This window comes from Dipteris shenzhenensis, chromosome 6 (assembly GCF_047967505.1).
Source record: "Dipteris shenzhenensis isolate YYH24624 ecotype China chromosome 6, Dip_SZ_1.0, whole genome shotgun sequence".
Classification (NCBI taxonomy): domain Eukaryota; kingdom Viridiplantae; phylum Streptophyta; class Polypodiopsida; order Gleicheniales; family Dipteridaceae; genus Dipteris; species Dipteris shenzhenensis.
The window spans coordinates 30,345,692-30,366,869 of NC_141601.1; the positions used below are offsets into that span (position 1 = coordinate 30,345,692).

General features: G+C 42.9%; 1 protein-coding gene across 1 annotated transcript in view; it reads right to left on the reverse strand.

Moving 5' to 3' along the window:
- Positions 1 to 7,932: 7,932 nt before the first annotated feature.
- The window catches only part of LOC147901046 (uncharacterized), a 29,759-nt gene continuing 16,513 nt past the window's right edge, over positions 7,933 to 21,178 (reverse strand). Inside the window, exons 3-5 of the mRNA XM_087375400.1 lie at positions 10,871 to 10,987; positions 8,695 to 9,381; positions 7,933 to 8,572 (exon numbers count right to left, since the gene is read on the reverse strand). Coding sequence (XP_087231526.1) covers positions 8,698 to 9,381; positions 10,871 to 10,987 — 801 coding nt within the window. The 3' untranslated portion in view covers positions 7,933 to 8,572; positions 8,695 to 8,697. The remainder of the gene's footprint in view (positions 8,573 to 8,694; positions 9,382 to 10,870; positions 10,988 to 21,178) is intronic.

Sequence of the window (21,178 nt, forward strand, 5' to 3'; positions counted from 1 at the left end):
CCATGTGCCGTAGTTGGAGTTGTATAACTTAGCAAATGCCTCCAAATTAAGGTTGCTAGTGGTAGACATGGTGCAACATAGTACTCAAAGTGTCTCTAAAAATCTTGAATCAACTGCAAAACACTGTTTGTATCAAGTGAAATCTAAACTGTTGGTGAAGATAGAACTATAATATATATTAATCTATTACAAGGCTTGTGGGGCAAATGATGCCAAGAATAGCGAAGATGATTTACAAGGCTAAAAATAGCATGCACAAACGCTAGAAAAATAGCCTATAAGGCTTTACAATGGTGGCATGTGAGTGCAGAATGGACAAATGTGCAACCTTCTCGCTAAAAAGCTTTGAAGTCTATTCATGCAACTGTGGAAGGTCGGGTTTCAAAACATGTGATGATGTGAAACCGCATGTGAGTGTAGGGACTCACTTTGAGTAGGGACTATTTGGGAATTTTTGGGCATGGCTTTGATTGGCTGCTTTGGAATCTCTCCTCTAAGGATGATCTAATCTACTTTGATCTAGATCTAGACCAACCCCGTATACTGAATCTGCAAATATGCAACTATAGCTCCTATCAAATCAGTGGTTGCATAATCCTCCCTTGCTTTAGCATGATGATTTTGCATTAATAGTATTTCAATGTTAATCCTGCCATGTGATGTCCCACAATGCATTTGTGCTACCATGATCAAACAGCTAGCTGGCATGTTGTCTTTTGAAAAATTTACCAAGGCATTGTTAACTGAGTTATCCATTTCCAAGTTCTGTTTGTCGGAAGAACCCGTTGCTTGGTATTGCTTGACTTTTCTTCCATTTTGCAAGTCAAAGAACACGTTACATTCTAAATCTGTGAGTTGAACTATCCCATTAACAAAAACTTCCACTAGCTAGGTAGGGTCCATTCCAATCCAGCTTAAATATGGCTTTGATAAGACCCAACTTAGTAGTATAAAGTAACACAATCATACCCTTCTTCAAATGCTTAGGAACAATATGCCAATCATGCCAGGACTTCGTTTTGCACTATATTACCATCTGTGACTAGGAAGCTTGGAGGCGTAACTCATGTAGGTGGCCTAGCTGATGCAATCACCCCTTGATTTGCCTTGGTCACCTAGGTGATGCTCGATAGCAATTGCAAGACTCAAAACAATAAATTCTAAGAAAACCACTGCTTCTAAGCCAAAGGCCATACAAAAGGGTGTAAGATTTGTAGTCACCTTATAAGCATTGCGATAAGCCCATAAAGTAGAGTGTAGCTTTGTATCCCATTCACCCTTACCAGATTGTATTGTCTTCGTGAGTATTAGTTTTAATATCTTATTAGTTAACTCGGCTTCACCATTGCCACGAGCATAGTAAGTAGTTGAGACTGTCTGCATGATTTTGAATATCGTTTTGAGTAACTAAATCACATCATTGTGTTTATCTCGAGGCATAGTTTCAAGAAATGTGCCTTTAGAATCAATTGCAAAAAATTCAGCATCTAGCAATTCCATATCAACTACTTGTGTTTCGTCGAGTGCTTGCAACCTGGACAAACATTCTACTTCCACATGGTTGTTCCCTGTCTTGTGAACAATTTTAAAGTTGAATTCTTGCAGCAGAAGCATCCACAACAAACAAGCCATCCTTGAATGGCATTCTTATTGATAAGATAAAGTAATGCTCGATGATCCACATAGAACACAAAGTGGTTACTGAGTAAATAGCACCTTAGTCTCTGCACAATAAATGCCATTCCCAAAGCCTCTCACTCGGTAGTACTATAATGTGACTCGGTAGGTGTTAGCAATCTGCTAGCATAATAGACTTGATAGTCTAGTGGACCATCTCTTTGAGCCAGAATAATGCCTAATGCATCCACATGTACATGGGAAATAATATCCCACTTGGGTTGTCTGAGAATTGGAGTAGCCATTGCTCGGTTTCTCAAATCATTGCAGACTATATTCAACTTAGAATTCCATTTGAACTTAGCATCTTTATTTGTCAATTCATACAAAGGCAAATTCTTTTATGAATCGTCTCGATAGAAATTATAAATCCCACAAAAGAACATAACTAAGTTAAGTCATGAGGCGCATCTGTTGTATGGCTTTAATTTTACCTGGCTCAGTTCTGATACCACCCTTCGAAATGACATGGCCGAGTAGTATACCAACTCGGACACAAAACACACTCTTGGTTGGATATAAAGAGATACCTGCTTGTCTACATCTCAGAAAAAACTTCTCCAAGTATCCAATATAATGAATGTCAGAGGAATACACACAAAAATCATCTAAGTAAATAGCAAGGAACTCGATGAGGTAATCTTAGAAAGTTTCAACCGTAAACTTCTGAAAAGTTGACGAGGCATTTCTCAATCTGAAAAGCATTACTTTGGTTGCATAGGCACCTCATTCTGTAATGAAGGCAGTCTTTTATTGATCTTCTGGAGCCACTGTAATCTAGTTATGCCCACTATAACCATCCATAAATGAGTACATCTCATGTCCTGCAACGTGATCCAAAATTCCATCTATAAGGTGTATAGGAAACTGATGAGGAAGTATCTAGGCATTCAACTTCTTGTAGTCCAAGCAGACTCGGAGTTTGCCATTTTTCTTAGGCACAACCACAAAATAGCCAGTCACTGTAATCAATGGCATATATAAACCCAGCACATAGGAGTTGATCCAGCTCAGCTTTTACTTGCTTGGCATGATTAGGATTCCTTCTATACCTTTGTTGCCGTATCAGTTTAGCATCTAGCACTAATGGTATCTTATGTTGACACAACTTAGGAAGAACTCCACTTAAGTCTATATAGTTCCATGAAAACACATCCTTGTATCTAACAAATAAATCTCTTATCATTTTGTGTTGCTTGGAAGAAAGATTTGCGCTCACCAGTACGATAGCTGGGTGATCTTGTGTTCCAAAACTCAATTCCTATGTACCAAGTTGAGTGATAGTCAGTGGTGTCTCAGCAATCTCCCTTTCTCCTTCAATGTCTTTAGTGAAATTGCTTGGAAAAATATCCTTTTGCTTAGTAATCTGCTCATCCCTTAACTTTTTCTTGATGTTTGCAATCACTTGGAAAATGTCTATCTCACCAACGGGTAGGGTGTGTAACTCCATCAACTGACACTCAACATCCTGCAAAAATAGATCTTTGACTCTAGATTCTTAGGTCGACAACTCGGGACACACATCTTGACCATCTATCTTGATAGTCATTTCTTCTATACCCCAATCATGGAGTACTTTTGTACTCTATAACCAAAGTCTTCCCAATAAAATTTGGTAAGCATGCTACTCCATAGCAATCACAATGAAACTAACTATAAAATAGATGCCACCTATCAAAATGACTACAACTTGCAACATACCTTTGGGATAACCGGTCGTTGATCTGCCACACGCACTCGGTGGCTTATATGATATAAAATTCAACCTCTGTGCAATCTCTTCAGAAATAATATTCACTCCTGATCCTCTGTCTATTGTTACACCTGGTATAGTTTCCTTCTTAATCTTGATACTAGTTACCAAAACTTCCTCATCAAGTATTGGAGTAACAATCACAAGCATAGTGGTGAAGGATTGCACTTCCTTTGGTTGCTTGGATGATTCCTTGATCTGCTAAGCAAAGATGACATGACAGTACCGGGCTATTTGCATTAACTTGGAAAAGGTTAAACTAGCTTGCATATTCTTGAATATTTCCCAATGATGCTTGGGCTAGCTCTGTGCTAGTTTTCTATGAAGTGTTTTGATTCTACTTCTTCGGACCCGAATTTTGAGGATTCCCCTCTCTCCTTGATAGAATACTGAGCCTGCTCAGGCATTTCTATTACTGGAGCTTTACCCTTCAATTCCCTTGCAATTTTAGCACCTCCAATTTCTTTTGTGATTTCTAATTGATTTCTTTACTTGAAGCATCAGTGTCTTCAGAGGTTCACTGGTCCTCTCGACCGAGTGATTATTTGAGCATCTACTATTTCTGGAAACTTGGCTTATCTACCTCTTTTCTTTCCAAACTATTCTTAAGGAAAACTTCAAGAGTTCTACCAGATTGGACAATCAAAATGTAAATGATTTTCTCCACACTAGAAACATTTGATTTTAGATGAATCATTCTCCTCTTTCCCATTCTTACCCTTGTCCTATTTGCTCAGGATGCGGTGGTTTAGCGTTGGGTTCCTGGTTATCAGTTGTTGTCGCCACTTGGTTCACTGACACTTGGCAATTTTTACCATTAAACCAACAATCTGACTCATCATGGCGAAATTTGGTGCATGTATTGCAATACTTAGTCTTGCATTCCTCTTTCACATCTCCACCTCTGGAACATCTATTACACCATTTCTCATTGTTATTGAGCTTACCTTGAATGCCCAATTCTTTTAAGGATTTCTTCAGCTCGGTTTTCAACTTACGTTCTTTGCAGGTGTCTCCTCAGTGTCACGCTCAATTCTTTTAAGGACTTCTTCAACTCGGTTTTCAACTTACTTTCTTTGCAGGTGGCTCCTCGATGTCACTGTCAACATCTTTCTTCTTCACCTTGTTTTTTAAACGTTCACTCTTCTCCAAGCTAGTAGCTCAATTCAACAGTTCCTCATAGGTTCTAGTCGGGTTGACTATTTCTGGCTTGCACAAATCTACTTGGGTACATCCTATGATTAGCCAAGCTTGCATAGACTTGTCATTTGGAACTGTAGTTAGTAAGATCTCTCGTCCTAAGCACAAAGTCATAAGTTCGGACATTATGCATGAGATTGCCCCGCAAGAAGCAATATGATCAATGAGGTCAATCTAGCATCAATGCTTTAGTTAACTGTGCTTTGTCCTCACATCCTCCTCGTTAATCTCTTGTCGAAACCTTTGCAAGAATGATAGAGAGTCGAGACATTGCATGCCAATTGGGGAACTACCCAATTGGAAACTACCTTAGAGCATTTTTTATCAAGTTACATGGAAAGTAGTCCATATACTCTTCCTCTGTTGTTGCACCATCGATGTGACAGCCACCAGAAAACTCTGCAAGTGACTATAAGGATCTTCATCATCCGTGCCTTTGAAATTTTGGAAAATTACCTTAATATTGGAGCTAGACTTAATCTTTTCTGCTCTAAAACCCGAGTAGATAGGTCTTCCACTCGGAAGAACTGATTCACTAGCTCTCCACCCATCATAATTGCTCACGTTCGTGAGTTTGCTGTAGATTCCTTCTGACTCGGGCGGTACTGTCTTCAGGCCTTAAGGGTACAGCTTGACGTATACCTATCAGCCAATTAGGGTTTATGTATATTGTGAGAGAAACTTGGATGAACTACCTCAGTTGCTCGTCATTTACCTGGGATCTTCTGTGGTGCTTCTCTCCAGCAGAAGCACACCTATCTTCATAACGATCAATTCTTCGTACATCAACAGTAGCCACTCTTCTGTCTTCATACCTTTCTCGATGCAATCCTTTTGGAAAGATAGTCGAGTACTCATGAAGACATTCCCGTTGCTCTCTGATCTTCACGTTAATTTTGATGCTCAACTGAGGAGATGGCCATCGATTTGAAATCCAAACTCTCTATAGATGAGTGCTCAGATTCCATTCGCCACAATGGACCTTCATCCATCAAAATCTTTTAGGATGCCTCGGCTCAACACCATCATTCCGGCCTTCTAGCTCTGCATAGTAGTCAACTTCCACCCACAGGGTAGCATAGTCAAGTCTCTCTCCTAGCGCTTGTTGATCCTGTTGGACAGTTGCTTCTACTAGCCTCCTTTGGGCATTGAACTCTAGTTTTGAGATTGCCCCACGTCTCATAGTCAGATATAACCACTGCATCTGGCTCAAATACTCTTCATGTCTGGCTACATATCTTCTTCGTCTCTCCGAGTGTGCGAAAAGTAGTCAAATGGCTATCCAAGTACTTTCTGTGTTCCACACACTGTTCTTCAAGCACACTACCAGTTGATGCCACTTGTTGGGAGTTTCTTGAATTAATTTTCTACAGTAACCCATGATTCCCAATAGCTATTTCACTTTGTCATGGGTTAACATGAACTCTCTTGTTCTACTGACACTAAGCTTACCAACTCAATTCTCTAAATCTCCTATCCTAATAACTCGTCAACTCAAAATTTGCTTGACCCTTCCCAAGTAGGATTGACAAAATGTTGATGCTCCGGTACCCTTACCCAACTAACTCACAAATGCTTTGTTCACAACCCAACCCAATGCTATGCTTGATGAAGATGCTCGCTCTTTCAATCCTAAGTGGTATTGCTCGAGTGTAGAGTAGGTACTTAACATATAAAATACTCAGAGGTCGGGGCTAGCTATCAGAGAAGAACCGTGTGATGACAGGAGAATACCGAGTTATAAACACTTAAACACTTACCCAGTAGAATTGAGCAAAATAGACAATCCATTGATTCTTCACTTCTATTGAATCAAACTCTCTTTATACAACCAAGCCGCCTCAGCTTGCAATTAACGCTCCCTATCCTAGCAAACTCAAGTCAAAGGAAGAGAAACTCGGCACACTGATCTCTTGTTCTCTTCTCCACTTGTTACAATCATATCCACCTAAGGAACCTCCTTCCAAAAGAGTGTGTGCTTGGTGCACCAACCTAATTGGTTGTGTGGCCATGGTCAACTGCACCTCTACTACAAAATCGATACTCAACCAACTCCACCCCTCCAACCGAGTTTGACGCTCGGTGACTATGCTTGTTAGCCTAACCCGAGGGCTAACAAGATTCATAGCCTTGCTATAAGTTGAAAGATGGCTTCCTAAGCTACATCTTGGCTTCAAGACTGCAGAGAAGTTGCAACCTTTCTTACCAAGGCTTCAAGAAAGCTACTCTAGAGAAACTCCTTTCTGTGTTTGTGGACTTCAAGTCATGCTTTCACGCTTCAAACTCCCATATCAAGAAGCCTGCCTTTGAACACATCAAGCCATTGCTTCCCAACCTTTGATTCTTGCTAAATCCCTCTGTAGCTTGCATACAGTTCCTTGTACATGAAGGTTCTCATAGCTACACTTGCTAGCTTGACATCCCAATCTTTGGCTCTTCGAAAGTAGCTCTATCCTCTCTTGAGATCATTTTCCATGACAACAAACCACGAGCTACTACAATAGAGGTCTTTGACACTTCTGACAAAGAGTGAGAATGCAAGGTTAGTTCCACTTCTGACACTTGCTTGATGCAAAGCTTTGATAGCTTCTTATTATGAAACTTCATTCATGACCCATCTTGAAAATGACCAAGATATGAGGGAGTGGGATTGGTTGCTATACCCATTGGAGGCCGAGAATCTGACATACATGAACTCATTGAAATTTTTTGCAAAACTAACATTTACATCAATCAATGAATCCACAAGCTCTATAGAATTGATGCTAATCTATACTTGTAGATTTTCAAGTGCATCATTGTGGTTGATCCATGTGATGATAATCAAGCCGTCGTTCAACTCCACACCTACATTGCTCGCATTGTTGTAGACGAAAGATGTGACATTTGTGGCATCCAACCGTCGTGTGTCTACAAGAGAGAGAAAGAAACAGAGAGAGAAGCCTGACGTGGTTTCTAGGAGAACAAGTGCCATCTGTGTATACGCGCGAGAGAGAGAGAGAGAGAGAGAGAGAGAGAGAGAGAGATTCCACATGGGGGTGGATTGTAACCTTTAAAATTTCGCTTGCCTCCAAACAAAGAAAATAGGACAATTCGGGTGTTTTGGCAAATGTGGTAATTTTCTCCTTTCAAACCACTTCACAATCACTTCTATCTCGTATCTTAGTATTTTTGTTGGAATTTGCTATCACATACCCCTTAAGGACCCAATTTTCTAGCTCCCAGGAAAACATTGAAACAGCAACAGGCTGATTCACTATGACAGTTTTCAAGCCAGACACTAAAAATGTACACAACTCTAAATGGTATGGGCAAAGCTGTGAAACTCTGATGTCAATGTACACAACTACCCGCACACCTATCAGAAATAAAGGCAATTGCCCAAGAAAAAAACAAGTACATCAAATCTTATGAATGAGGGTAACGATCCTGAGAAGATGACCAATTTGTTTAGAAGTCCTTCATATTACCCTTAACGTACTTGAATCGCCTGATCAATCAACCTATGAAAAATCATGAAATATATGAAATCCACATTAATGGATCGACGACACATTGCCTCTCTCCTAATAGAAAGACCAACACTTTTTACTGATTTCACCTTCATTTTACCAAGCCCTCCACAACCTAATTTGAAAAATCCTCTTACAAATGCTTGCACAGCATTTGACAATGCAGATGAGCACACAAGATGACTATATTTCCCTGGTTGCAGCTTCTGAGTTGTCATCATTAAAACCAAAATGTAGCATTAGAGGATATTGACCTCTTGTAAACAGGTTTTCCCGCAAACCCTACAAACAACTCAAGCTGCTCGTTTACTTATAAGCATTTAAATCATATGGCTGATGGAAAAGACAGCTTGTGTGAAATGCAGAAGAACCTTGCAGAAATGCCTCTGAATTAGCGATTACTGAGCTTGGAGGCTGAGAAGAAGAATCACTGCAAATCAGATGAAACAACATGCTGTCAGTTATTTTGCAATCACAGCAGGCTATTGCTAATACCTGAGAGGACGACATAAAAAATCAGGCCATCTGTAGTCAGAGTGGAAATGAACTCACAGGTCATCTTCTGCCAGTCCTATGACCAACAGGTTGCCTCAAACTTTCTGCTGCACTGAGTCGTCGACCGCGATCTGCAGCAGAGGACATAACTGCCCTGTTCAAATTGGATATGTGTGCTGTCTGCAGGTTTCTTTCCTGTTCTCTTGAAGGAAAGTTCAATAATCCAATTTCTGCCCCTCCATAAGCAGGACCCTGATGTACAACGGATACATGCCCAATCCTCGAAGCAAGAAGCTCTGGTTGAGAAACTAAAGAATTCCCACTGTACTGATTCAGAGACACAAGACCTGTACCAATACCCGGATTTGCTTGCTGCATATATTTCAAGGCCAATTGGTCCACCTCCTCAATTCGTCCCTGTTCTAACAGCCCACGGCCCTGTTCTAGCAACCCTTTTGAATCAGCTAAAACTTGGTCATATAGCTGTTGGCGAGCTAGAAGAGAAGCATGTGCCCCTCCATCTTGTGCTGAGAGAGGAGCATACCCTGGGAGCCTCTGTTCTACCATTGAAGCTTGAGAAGGCAACCTATGATCTAAGACAACAGGACCTGGAACATGGGCAGTTTTATCAACCAATCGCTGCCTGTCTTGATCAGCATGGTATGTTCTGCCCACAACATTCCGAGAATCAATCTTTTTCCGTGGAGGTTCTATTGGACAGAACAGTTGAATAAGCTTGGACACCTGGTGGACGAACACATGACATGTAAGTTTAAGGAAAACACCACAAAATAGACTGCATTGATCTTTGAGGTTCTTGTCTTCATATTGAACTCATGCAACGAACAGTGTTCAATTGTTTGATTCACCTCTCGATTAACATTTTACACAGCACACCAATCTTCTGTCAATCTACATGAACATTTTACGCAGCACACTAATCTTCTGTCAATCTAGATTAATCCAGGAACGCACTCAAACTCATCCTTTAACATTTTACACAGCACACCAATCTTCTGTCAATCTACATGAACATTTTACGCAGCACACCAATCTTCTGTCAATCTCGATTAACGCACTCAAACTCATCCTCAAATAACAAAATGAACAGTGCACTCCTACCCCCATGATAGTCATGCATAAGGTTGAAAACCATCAACTCCATCACGCATAGCAGGGACTCGTTACTGACATTCTCATTGACATCATCAGCACCCAACGATGGGTGCAGACCATAGTATATACATATGCTCTCTAACACACTCATATCGACACGCCCACACATAGATGAGCATCATTTATAATAAAAATGAAGGTCATTCTGCTGAGTTTCTGCCAGAGCTCTGAAGGTGATCAGCAGACTGAACCGTGATGAAGACGAGAACTAAAGAAGACAGCTAATCAAAGCAGTCCACATTCTCTTCATCCAAGCAGTCCATGTTCTAATCAAAAGCAGTCCACATTCTCTTCATCCAAGCTCATACACCACGTGAGGACCAGCATTTTCCTTGTTTTCTCTCCAAAACGAGAATTTCTAAGCAAAAACTTCCAAAAGATCACTGATAGGGCAACATACCACTACAGACAAAACGTAAACTTCACAAATTAAAACTTGCATGTCCGCTCGTACAGTATAAACATTACCTAGATGGATCTAGGAACATGCCAAAACTCATCCTCTAAACATAGCAAGGACTAGCTACTATCGCATCCCCATCAACACCATATATAATAAGCATATGATCTCACAAACACGCATATCCACATACATGTGCATTCATCTATACAAAGGTCTTCATATAAATTGCTGTCAGCATTTTGAAAGTAAAGGGCAGACTCAGCTGTGAAAGGTTAACATAAAGCAGAAGGCAACTCAGAAAACAATCCACATTCTATTCATCCAAGCAACAACTGCCTGTAAGGATAAGTATTTCATTTTTACGTCTCCCAAACAGGCATTTCTGAGCCAAAAGACAGCTGATAGGCCAATGCACTGCTATGAAGAGAAAGAGTTATCACAATATCAGCAAGCAGCAAATTGGACACATTCAGAAAGTGAAACTTCAAGTCTGTAATACAGAAGATCCAAGAACATGCCCAAACTCATCCTCTAAACAAAAGAAATAGTGCAGTTTTGACCTTATGATAGTCACCCATAAGGTTGAAAGCCATAAAGTCTATCCCACATAGCAACAACTAGCTACTACTCTGTTAAGGCAAAAACACCCCATACCTGGCCAGTAGTAAGCTCAAAATTGAATTTATTGCGAGCATAGTAATTTTCCTTGATGGCATCTTTGAAGATGTCTTCCGAAAGTGGCAAGCATTCCCTATGTATTTCAAAACGCACCTGAAAATTTGTAACTCTTTGTCAAGTTCACAGCTTTGAAAATCTAACAGTCGATGTAATATAGCTGAATCACAACCCAAACCCAAACAGAACACCCCAAGAAGGGATCTTCTAAACCTATATCTTGACAAACCCAAACACTTAGTCAATGATCCACCGTAGGGAATACCTAACATAACATTCACATTGACCTCACCAATGCCCAAGTGTGAGTGTATGGCTCTCACACATGCATAGATAACAGACTGATCTACAAGTGTTTATTCGTCAAAAAAGCCTTCCATTCCGAATTTCTATCGAAGCTAGCGATATGAAAAGAGGACTCAATGATAATGGAAGGTTGAAGGGCCTTATGTCAAGTAAACTTGATTTCAAATCTATAGGCCATTGTGCCAATTCAATGTACCGCATACACACAATTTATCAATACACTCTATTATCTGATAAAATGGTTATTAATATGCGCATCATAGTAACAAGCAATGACCTGTGAACCTTTGATGTAAAGTCACCAAAAGTTTGTAACTAGAAACTTATTAATCACTATAATGAACGAGAGAGTAAAATACACATTCAGTCACATAGGCTGCCACCTATTGGTGGTGTGGGAAACCGATTGGTTCCCTGTGCCCACTGAAGGCCCCCTCCGACAATTGTAGGAGAATCTTTACCTTGGAGAAACTGAAAATAGCTTCCCATAATATGAAAAGTTTACTCAAATTACATGAACTCTAAAGGAGATTATGAGTGATTGTGATGCCAAATTCATGGGGCATTTTTGGAAAGTGTTGTTCAAGTCTATGAGCACGCTTCTCACTCCTAGTACAGCTAATCGTCCTCAAGCTGATGGCCAGACAGAAAGGGCAAATAGATGGCTGGAAGAGTATCCCATACAAGTCTGGTTTGAGACACAAACAACTTGGGATAAGTGGCTTCATCTAGCTGAATTCTGCTACAGCAATACAAAGCATACCTCCATTGGGATGAGCCCATTTGAAGCTATGTATGGTTGCAAAGTTCATGTGCACAGTGCCTTCCATAGTTGTTGATAAAGCAATGACAAATCAACAAGCAAGCGATTGTCTGGCGCACATGGTTACTGTACTACAGCAATGCAGAGATAATACAATAAAAGCCCAAGCCCGTATGAAAATTTATGCAGATCAGAACCGTAGGGAACTCTGTTTTGAGGAAGGAAATCATGTGTTCCTCAGGCTCCACAAGTCCTGGTATGCTTCCTTGAAGGGGAACACTAATAATATGCTTGCTCAAAGGTACTATGTGTTGGGGGAAATCACACTCAATAAGAGAGAGAGAGAGAGAGAGAGAGAGAGAATGCTCATAAATCACCTTCTATTAGAACAGAATGACAGGCTCAATTACACCAGTTTTAGACTCTCCATACACCCATTTAGAAGGAGAGTCCTTACACTCTACTTTAAAGAAGCCATATGATCATGGTTATCCACACTCTACAACCATTTACACACTCTATGCAAGAGCCCCACTCAAAAAGATAAACTTATCTTTAACCAATGACTTGATAAAGATACTTGCAACCTGTGCATTTGTCTTGACATACCTCATGCCAATCTCTCCACTTATCACCTTCTCTCTGATGGAGCGATAGTGGACCTCTATGTGTTTTAGTCCTTGCATGATAAATGGGCTTCCTGGTCAGTATTATAGTGCTTATATTGTCAAAGAATATTGCAACTGGACCATCACGCATATATCCAGATGGTTTGAGTTTTATTTAGAGGATTTAAGTACCCACTCCAGTTTCGCTTGGCATCAAAGCCACTAACTATAGCACTTATGACATCAGAGAAAACTTGTCTGCAAATCAAACTTTTCTTCTAGACCCTTCAAATGGCAGATAATTCAAGCATGGCCTCAGAAGGGATGGTTATTAAGTTCTTGTTTGGAACCTAAGGTTTGGTTTTCTTATTTGATTCTCATGTACTAAGGATGGTTAAAGGCCCCGTGCTCAATATTCAGTTTTGTTGGCCGTGCAAAGATTGTTAGGGTAGACTGACAAATATACATTCCAATAGACAATATTATTTTGGGGAGAGGCAAGTCACAAGTTGTCTATCCGAATGCAACAAACTATCAGCACGCAAATGTCCAATTTAGATTTCTGTCCAACCATCGACGAGGATTCAAATTCGACAATTGACTCTATTTTAGAATGAGTGTACAAGGTATTTCAAGATGAAATGAATGAGATGACCTTTAACACTCCATCATGATGGTTGATGTTTGAATGCTTAATTTGCAATCCATTAATAATCGTAAGAATATTCACATAGGAAGAACCCTCGATTTGAACATACGAGACAACATAGTAGGCATGTGTAAGGGATTTATCGATGTATTTGCATGGACTTCCAAAGACCTAAAATATGTACACCCATCTGAGGTGGTACATCAAATCCCTCTCAATTTGTAGCCAAGCAAAGGTCAGCTTCATCGGGGATGCACACCACTTGCTCCAACAAATAGTATATTGGTCTCCAACATGACATGAACTGAAAAAGAAATTAAAAATGCAAACAAAATTTATTTTAAAAATACTTTTCTTGAACGAGCAAATTCAAAGAAAAAGGTTCTCATAGAGGAGATCGCAAAAAGCAACCTTAAGAGTAGGGGACAAAGGAAATCCAGAGTTAAAATCTACTGATTTAAAGAATAAGTAAAGGAGTAAGAAATATACGCTTTATGTTGGAAAGGTCACCTCCCCATCTATAAGCCCTCGAATGAGGAGAGCGTGGGGGAGGGAGACCTAGGGCAGGACATGGAGGGGGAGGGGGGGGCTGCCACATGGGCAGCACCTCACAAGAGGAGTCGTGACGGCTGTGTCAGATGGAGCTGAAAGACAAGAGCAGATGGCTATGGCATATGCACTCAGCAGTAGAGATCTAGCCTGGAAAAGGTAGATTTGGAGCAACAGACATGGCAGGGGATACCAGAGGTGAGGGCGCCCATAAGGCGGGTGTCTGGGGGAGATTCGGTACATAACCACTTGACGAAGGTCAAAGTAGTGAGGGATCAACTAGCATCGGTTGGTCAGAAGGTAGACTCTGACCAGTTGGCCTTGATGGTACTTCAAAGGCTACCACGGAGTTTTAAAAGCTTCGTCACGACTGTGATGGTAGGACAAAGGACCAAACCTCTGACTTTTGAGAAGTTGGGTCCATTACTGCTCCAGGAAGAAGCTAGGGAGAAGCTCTTTAACAACGACAACAATGACAAGGCGTTGCTGGCAATGGATAGAGCTGGCAAAGGAAAGGGCAAGCCCAAGAAGGATGATTTTGGAGAAGGCGGATCAGAAGAACAAGGAGTCGTCCAACCCAGATTCAAATGGTGATACAAAAGCCAAAGCTAATTCTTGGTGACATCTCCGTGTGTTACTGAGGTCAGATATGCCGACCTAGAAGTTACAGTGAATATGTTTGACATTGAGATGTGGGCCAACGGGGAGTCAGAGACCTTTGTGAAGGTGAAGGACAACATGGAGTGCTTGGACTCTTCCAGGTGCATGGCTGTTGATACTGACACTAGGGTGTATTCCATTGAGTGCACTATGGTTTCAGGTTTAGAAGGTTGCTACCATTCAAAAGGGAGCAATATAGGATTACATAGGGAATTAGTATGTGCCTCTATGAGATGCATGGTTTGCTTTCAGAGCAAGCACACAGGCAATATAACGTTCTGGTAGGTACTTGATGTTATTGATTTATGAAGTGTGGGTGTTTCTTCAAATCTCGAACACAAGTTGCTAGAAGATGATTATGGACAAGGTGTATTGAAGTCAAAAGAGTACTTGCTTGAGAGCTCAGTGAGAGTTCGTAATCCAGGTCATTTGGAAATATTCTTGGGATTTCGTTTCTCGAGATGGTTCTTTTGTTGTGGACCTTGCCAAAGGAAGAACAGACCCTCAGAGCATGGTGCCTAGAAGACTCCAAGTTGTTCACTCATTATGAGGGGGACAACTGGAAGATCGTGGCATTTGGATTGCTGGAGTTCAAAGGCGGGAACGTGATTGAAGCTAATGGTGCCATCTAGTGCTACCGTGGATGGACCTATGTATCAGGATGGTTTGCTTGTGCAAGACCGGACCTAGAAGAGCAGGAGCCAATGATTGAAAAGCCAAGAACCGGAATCGACACCGAATTATTCGAAAGGGTTCCATCATGGGAGCTGCTGGGGCAACGTCATCGATGTGTTGGCATTAAGCCAAGATGTGTCGGTGAGAGGGGGTGTTAGAAAGGTCACCTCCCATCTGTAAGTCCCCAAATGAGGAGCGTGGGGAAGGGAGACCCACGACAAGACATGCCCAAAGGAGAGAGAGACGGGGCTGCCACATGGGCAACACCTCACAAGAGAAGGAGTCATGACAGCTGCATTAGATAGAGCTGAAAGGAAGGAGCAGATGGCTATGCACTCAATAGCAGAGATCTGGCCTGAAAAAGGTGGATCTGAAGCAACAGACATAAAGAGGATACTAGAGGTGAAGACGCCTATAAGGCGGGTGTCTGTGTTAGCGCTCAGCCTTGGTATGGCCTTGTAGGTTAGTCTTGGGACTCTGTCAACCCTTAGGTTGACTTCACTAGTCAATCATATGGTTGACTTCGGAGCCATTTAGGCTATGCGATTTCTCATTATCCATTTGCAAGTACTTTGTGTTTTTCCAACTTGTCGTTTGCTTCCTTGCACTCCACTCCCATTCCAATGCTTCCCGCAGCCAACAATGGTATCAGAGTGGGTTCTCTTGTTCCTACATGCCTCCCCTCGTGCTCAGCCATTGCTCCTACTCGCCATTTTGCTCATATGACTTTTGAGGTCCGATTTCAGCCTTTTCTAAATTTCTGGACTGCTGCATACAGACGACCATATCCCGCACCATTTCAGCCAGGAAAAAAAAAATAATCCGTACAGTTGTACGACTGTACGGACACATGCACGGCGGTGCTACGAATCTTTATGATCTGTAAAAAGTTGATTTCGAGCATTTTTGGGCTGTTTTTTGAGGTTTTTTGCTCAAATCCAGACTCTTTTCAGTCATTCGAGCCTTCCTCCAGCTGCTCCAACCAGCTCTAGCACCATTTGGCTGGGATTTTCTCACTTTTGATTCAGATCTGCCCAATACAGTTGGATTTGAAGCTTTTCTCCCTCTTTTATCTGCCATTTGCACACATTGGAGTGACATTGAGGTGATTTTGCCCTAGAAATTGGGGCTTTTGTGTCACATTTGCAGTTTTTGCCGTGACATTTCTTCCTTTTGGTCACATTTTGGGGCTTGAGGTATTTGTCCTATTTTGACTCCATTTCAACTCGACATTGGGGATTTTGGCTCTATTGCTGGCAGATTGCAGGATATTTTCAAATTTACAATTATTTTGTCACATTTGCCTATGTAGCAATGACATTTGGCTGCTTTGATATGAAATTAGGGGTTTTTCAATGACATTGGCAAGAAATTGCAGCAAATTTGGTCACATTTGTTAAATTACAGCTTATTTGGGGCTGTTACCAATTTGCCCTTTTTTTGGCATAATTGCCCTCTCCAAATTTGGGGCTCTTGCTAGATTTTCTGATATTTGCAGCATTCTTTGCTTGACACAGCCAAATTTGGGTTCTATTTGCATTTGCCCTTTGATTTGGGCTATTTGTACTTTGACATTTGTGGCGTTCAACCACCATGTGGGACAGATTCAGCTAAGATTTGCATTGGACAGATTTGTAGACATTTGCCCTTTGATTTGGGCTGCTCATTTGCAAGACAGCTATTTGCAGGGGGGTCCTTTGATTGGACAGATATTTTCTTGCAAGTCATTTTTTGGGGACAGCTTGTGCATTTTGCTCAGCGTTTGAGCAACCATCTTCGCATTGACAATTGCATACATTTGCTGTCCTTTTTGGTCTGAACTTTGCCGCCAGCAACCAGATACTTGGGTAGCCAAACTCTTTGCATTGTAGCCTTGACGCAGTGACACTTGCAAAGCACTTGTATTTTATGGGGATTTTCATTTACATGGCAAATCATGAATCTTTTGGGATGCTAGCTGCTGAGGACAAGCTTGATGGCACCAATTATCCCATGTGGTCGTACTTGGTGCGCCACCTATTGGTGTCCAAGAACTTTTGGGGAATTGTATCTGGATCGGAGACTAGACCTGTCTCTTCATCACAAGCACCTGCTGCCACCACAACCACTTCTGGTCATCTACCACTACTCCCTCCGTGCTTGCAATCGACCGTCCAACACAAGAACAAATTCATTGGTATTAGCAAGATGCACAAGCACATGCAATGATTGCCATAAATTGCAAGAGAGTTGTTATACTCCACATTCGGTCTTGCAAAACAGCCAAGGCTGCATGGGATACTTTGGCCAGTCTTTATCAGATACGCAATGAGGCCAGAGTTGCTTATTTGCGGAGGCATCTTGACAATGTTAAGATGAATGAAGGGGCAGCATGGACGCCTATTTGAGACAAGTCAAAGACTTCAGAGAGCAGCTCATCAATGTTGATGAATACCAGACTCTCAGGTTGTGTCTACCACACTTGATGGGCTTCTTGACTCTAGGACTTTGAATCTATCTTTTGTATTGTGTCCATAGTTTGGACGGAGATATATTCTTTTGATAGCTTCTATATCTGGCTGGATCATTGTCTAAAATAGAGTATGCACATCTATTGAAGCACAAAAGTTAAGAAGTTTGTGATTCCACACCCCACACACACTGTGTGAGCTCCTAGACTATTCTATCAGTCTTCCCCTATCCGTACCCTCTGTTGGTTGATTTCTAACAACCATATAATATAGCACGTGATCTAGCTACATTAATATAATATAAGCTCTAACCATATAATATAACACATGATAGTCTTGCACGCTACTCCAAATGCAGTTGTGGATTGCTTTTCACTGCTGCAACTAATCACACCACTTCCAAGAGAGAATGCATATCCACAAGTCGATCTCCTATCATTAATGTTGCCAGCCCAATCTGCGTCTGTACACCCATGCAAGCATATTCCTCCTTCCTTTGCATAGGACAAGCCAACATTGATTTAGGCGTTCACATATCTAAGTATCCTCCTCACTGCATCCAAATGACTCTTGCAGGGCTTTTGCATATACTGACTCACCACACCTAATGCATAGCTCAAGTCTAGCCTAGTGATGGTGAGATATATTTGGCCTCCAACCTATTAAAATGGCAGCGGAAGATGCAAACAAACTGAAATTATAGAGCCACACAGAGAACACTAGAGATAACAAAATGTACCACCACTGATCTGCTGTAAATCAGCCCTTAAACCAGGGCAGCAACTGAAATACAAGATATCTTGAATAAGATAGAAAACAGGAGCTGCTGGAGAGGCTGAACTGAAGCAGAGAAAAAAGGGGAACACAAGAAAGCTGAAGCCTGAGAGCACGGAGGCAGGAGAAGCCTGAAACGAAGAGGCAGAGGCCTGGAGTGGGGAGGCAAGAGCCCTGAAGAGGCAAGATCTGCTGCGGGAGTGTGGGCAGCCAACTGAGCAGCTGAGAGGGGGCTCTGAGGGAATGGTCAGGAGCAGGTTGTATGCTGGAGCCTTGAGGAGCTGCAAGAAGTGTTGGAGGAAATGAAGGGAAGGAGGCCCTTTTATAGGGCAGGCCAAGGGGGGAAGTCGGCCAGTTTGACTGGACCGACCAGCCTGGTCGGTCAGGCCAACTGGGCCGACCAACTGGTCGGCCAGCCTACCCCCTCTGGCCCCCCTTGCTGCATGGGGGCTGGTCGGTTGGCCACGCCTGGAGATGCGGAATCTCAACACCCCCTCTCAGCTCCAGGGTGTGGCACAAGACCCAGAGAGCTGGTATGACGTTGGAGAAGGGGAGGAGAAACAGATTTGGTAAATATGTCGGCGACGTTGTCGGAAGTGGTGCTGAAGAGGAGCACAATGGTACCGTCAAGAACCTTCTCTCGCGTGTAGTGGTATTGAATTTCAATGTGTTTTGTCCGAGCATGAAAAACCGGATTGCGAGCAAGGGCAATACAGCTTTGATTGTCACAAAAAAGTGTGGTAGAAGTGGATTGCTGAAAACCACAATCGAGAAGAAGGCGCCGAAGCCACACAGCCTCACAGGTGGCACTACACATAGCCCGATACTCAGCCTCGGTGGAAGATAGGGCGACCGTGGGTTGGCGTTTACTGGACCAGGAGATAGCCGCAGAGCCAAAGGAGAAAACATAGCCCGTGGTAGAGCGGCGAGAATCGGGGTCGCCAGCCCAATCGGAGTCACTCCAACCTCGGAGAGTGAGCGGGGAAGGCGAGGAACCACCGGCAGCATAAAAGAGCCCGAAAGTAGAGGTCCCCTGAAGATAGCGGAGGAGACGTCGAGCAGCTTGCCAATGAGAAAGCGAAGGGGTTTGCATGAAGGTACTGAGGGTGCCGACAGAGAAGCCGAGATCCAGTCGAGTGTTAAGTAGCCAAAGAAGAGATCCAACAAGCTGGCGGTAGAGGGAGGCATCAGGATAAGCAGTGGACCCAGAAGCAGAGAGTTTAGCGTTGGGATCCATGGGAGAGGTGATGGGCCGACAGTCAGCCATGTGGAAAGTTTCGAGGAGCTCTTGAACATAGCGTTGCTGAGAGACAAAATACCCCCTCTTAGTCTGCCAAATCTCAAGACCCAAGAAAAAATGGAGAAGGCCCATATCCGTCATCTCAAATTCAGTTTGAAGAGCAACTTTAATGGCAAGGATATGATTGGTATGACTCCCGGTGAGGATTAAATCATCCACATAAAGAATGATGAAGGTATGAAGCTGTCCTTCATGAAAAAGATAAAGATTGGGATCAGCCAGAGAGCGAAGAAGTCCTTGGCGGCAGAAGAAGGTATCAATACGCTGATTCCAGGCCCGAGGAGGAGCTTGCTTGAGACCGTAGAGAGCCTTGCGAAGGCGACAGACCATGAAAGGAGAACGAGAATCAATGAAGCCGGGCGGCTGATCCACATATACCTCTTCATGAAGATCACCATTCAAAAATGCAGATTTGACGTCCATTTGAAAGATGGGCCACTGATGGTGGGCGGCAAGAGCGAGGATCGTGCGGATGGTGCTCATCCAGGCGGTAGGTGCAAAGGTCTCCCCATAGTCGATGCCGGGTCGTTGGGCATAGCCTTTAGCCACCAGCCGAGCTTTATACTTGTCGACAGAACCATCAGAGGCGTATTTTGTTTTGAAAATCCACCGGACACCAATGACGGAACGATGTGAGGGACGAGGGACAAGGTCCCAGGTGTGGTTCCGAAGAAGAGCATGAATTTCCGCTTCCATAGCCTGTTTCCAATGAGGCTGGGCCAGAGCCTGAGGAACGGTAGTGGGCTCACGAGTGGCGAGGATGCGAGACATAAGGGCATAATTGACATGAAGGGGATCAGAAGAGGACGGTGGGAGATGGCGATGAGAGCGACGAGGCCCATCATCAGGGGGTGGTTCGGAGTAGGGATCCTCAAGACCGGAGGAGCGGAGAGTATCAATGAGCCATCGCGGAACACGTACCAAGCGGGGTTCCAAAGGAGGAGCAGACGAGGGTGGAGCCGGAGAAGGAGGCGGAGGAGAGAGAATAGGAGGTGATGTACCAGGGGACGAGGCAGGTGGAGGGAGAGAGAGCTCCGGGGCATCGGACGGATCTCCAAGAACAGGAGGAGAGTCGGAGGATGTCGGAAGGACCTGCTCGTCGAAAAGAACATCCCTGCTCACGGAGATAATGCGGCGGCGAGGATCATAGAGGCGATAGCCAATGGAGACGGAGTTGTAGCCTACGAACAAGAGCTTGTGGGACTTAGGATCAAGCTTTCCACGATCAGATTTAGGAATATGAACATAAGCATCACAGCCAAATACTCGAAAATGGGAAACATCGGGCTTAGATCCATAGTAAGCCTGATAAGGGGTCATGCCTGGGGCTGCTGATGTCGGAGAGCGGTTAAGAGTATGAGTGGCGGTCATCATGGCCTCGGCCCAAAGAGACTGAGGGAGTTGACTGTGAGTGAGCATGGTCCGAGCCATTTCAACACCGGTACGATGTTTACGTTCAACCACACCATTATCAGAAGGGGTACCTGTGTTGGCAAATTCCCGTTTGACACCATGACTACTCAAGAACCGATCAAACTCGAGAGAGGTGAATT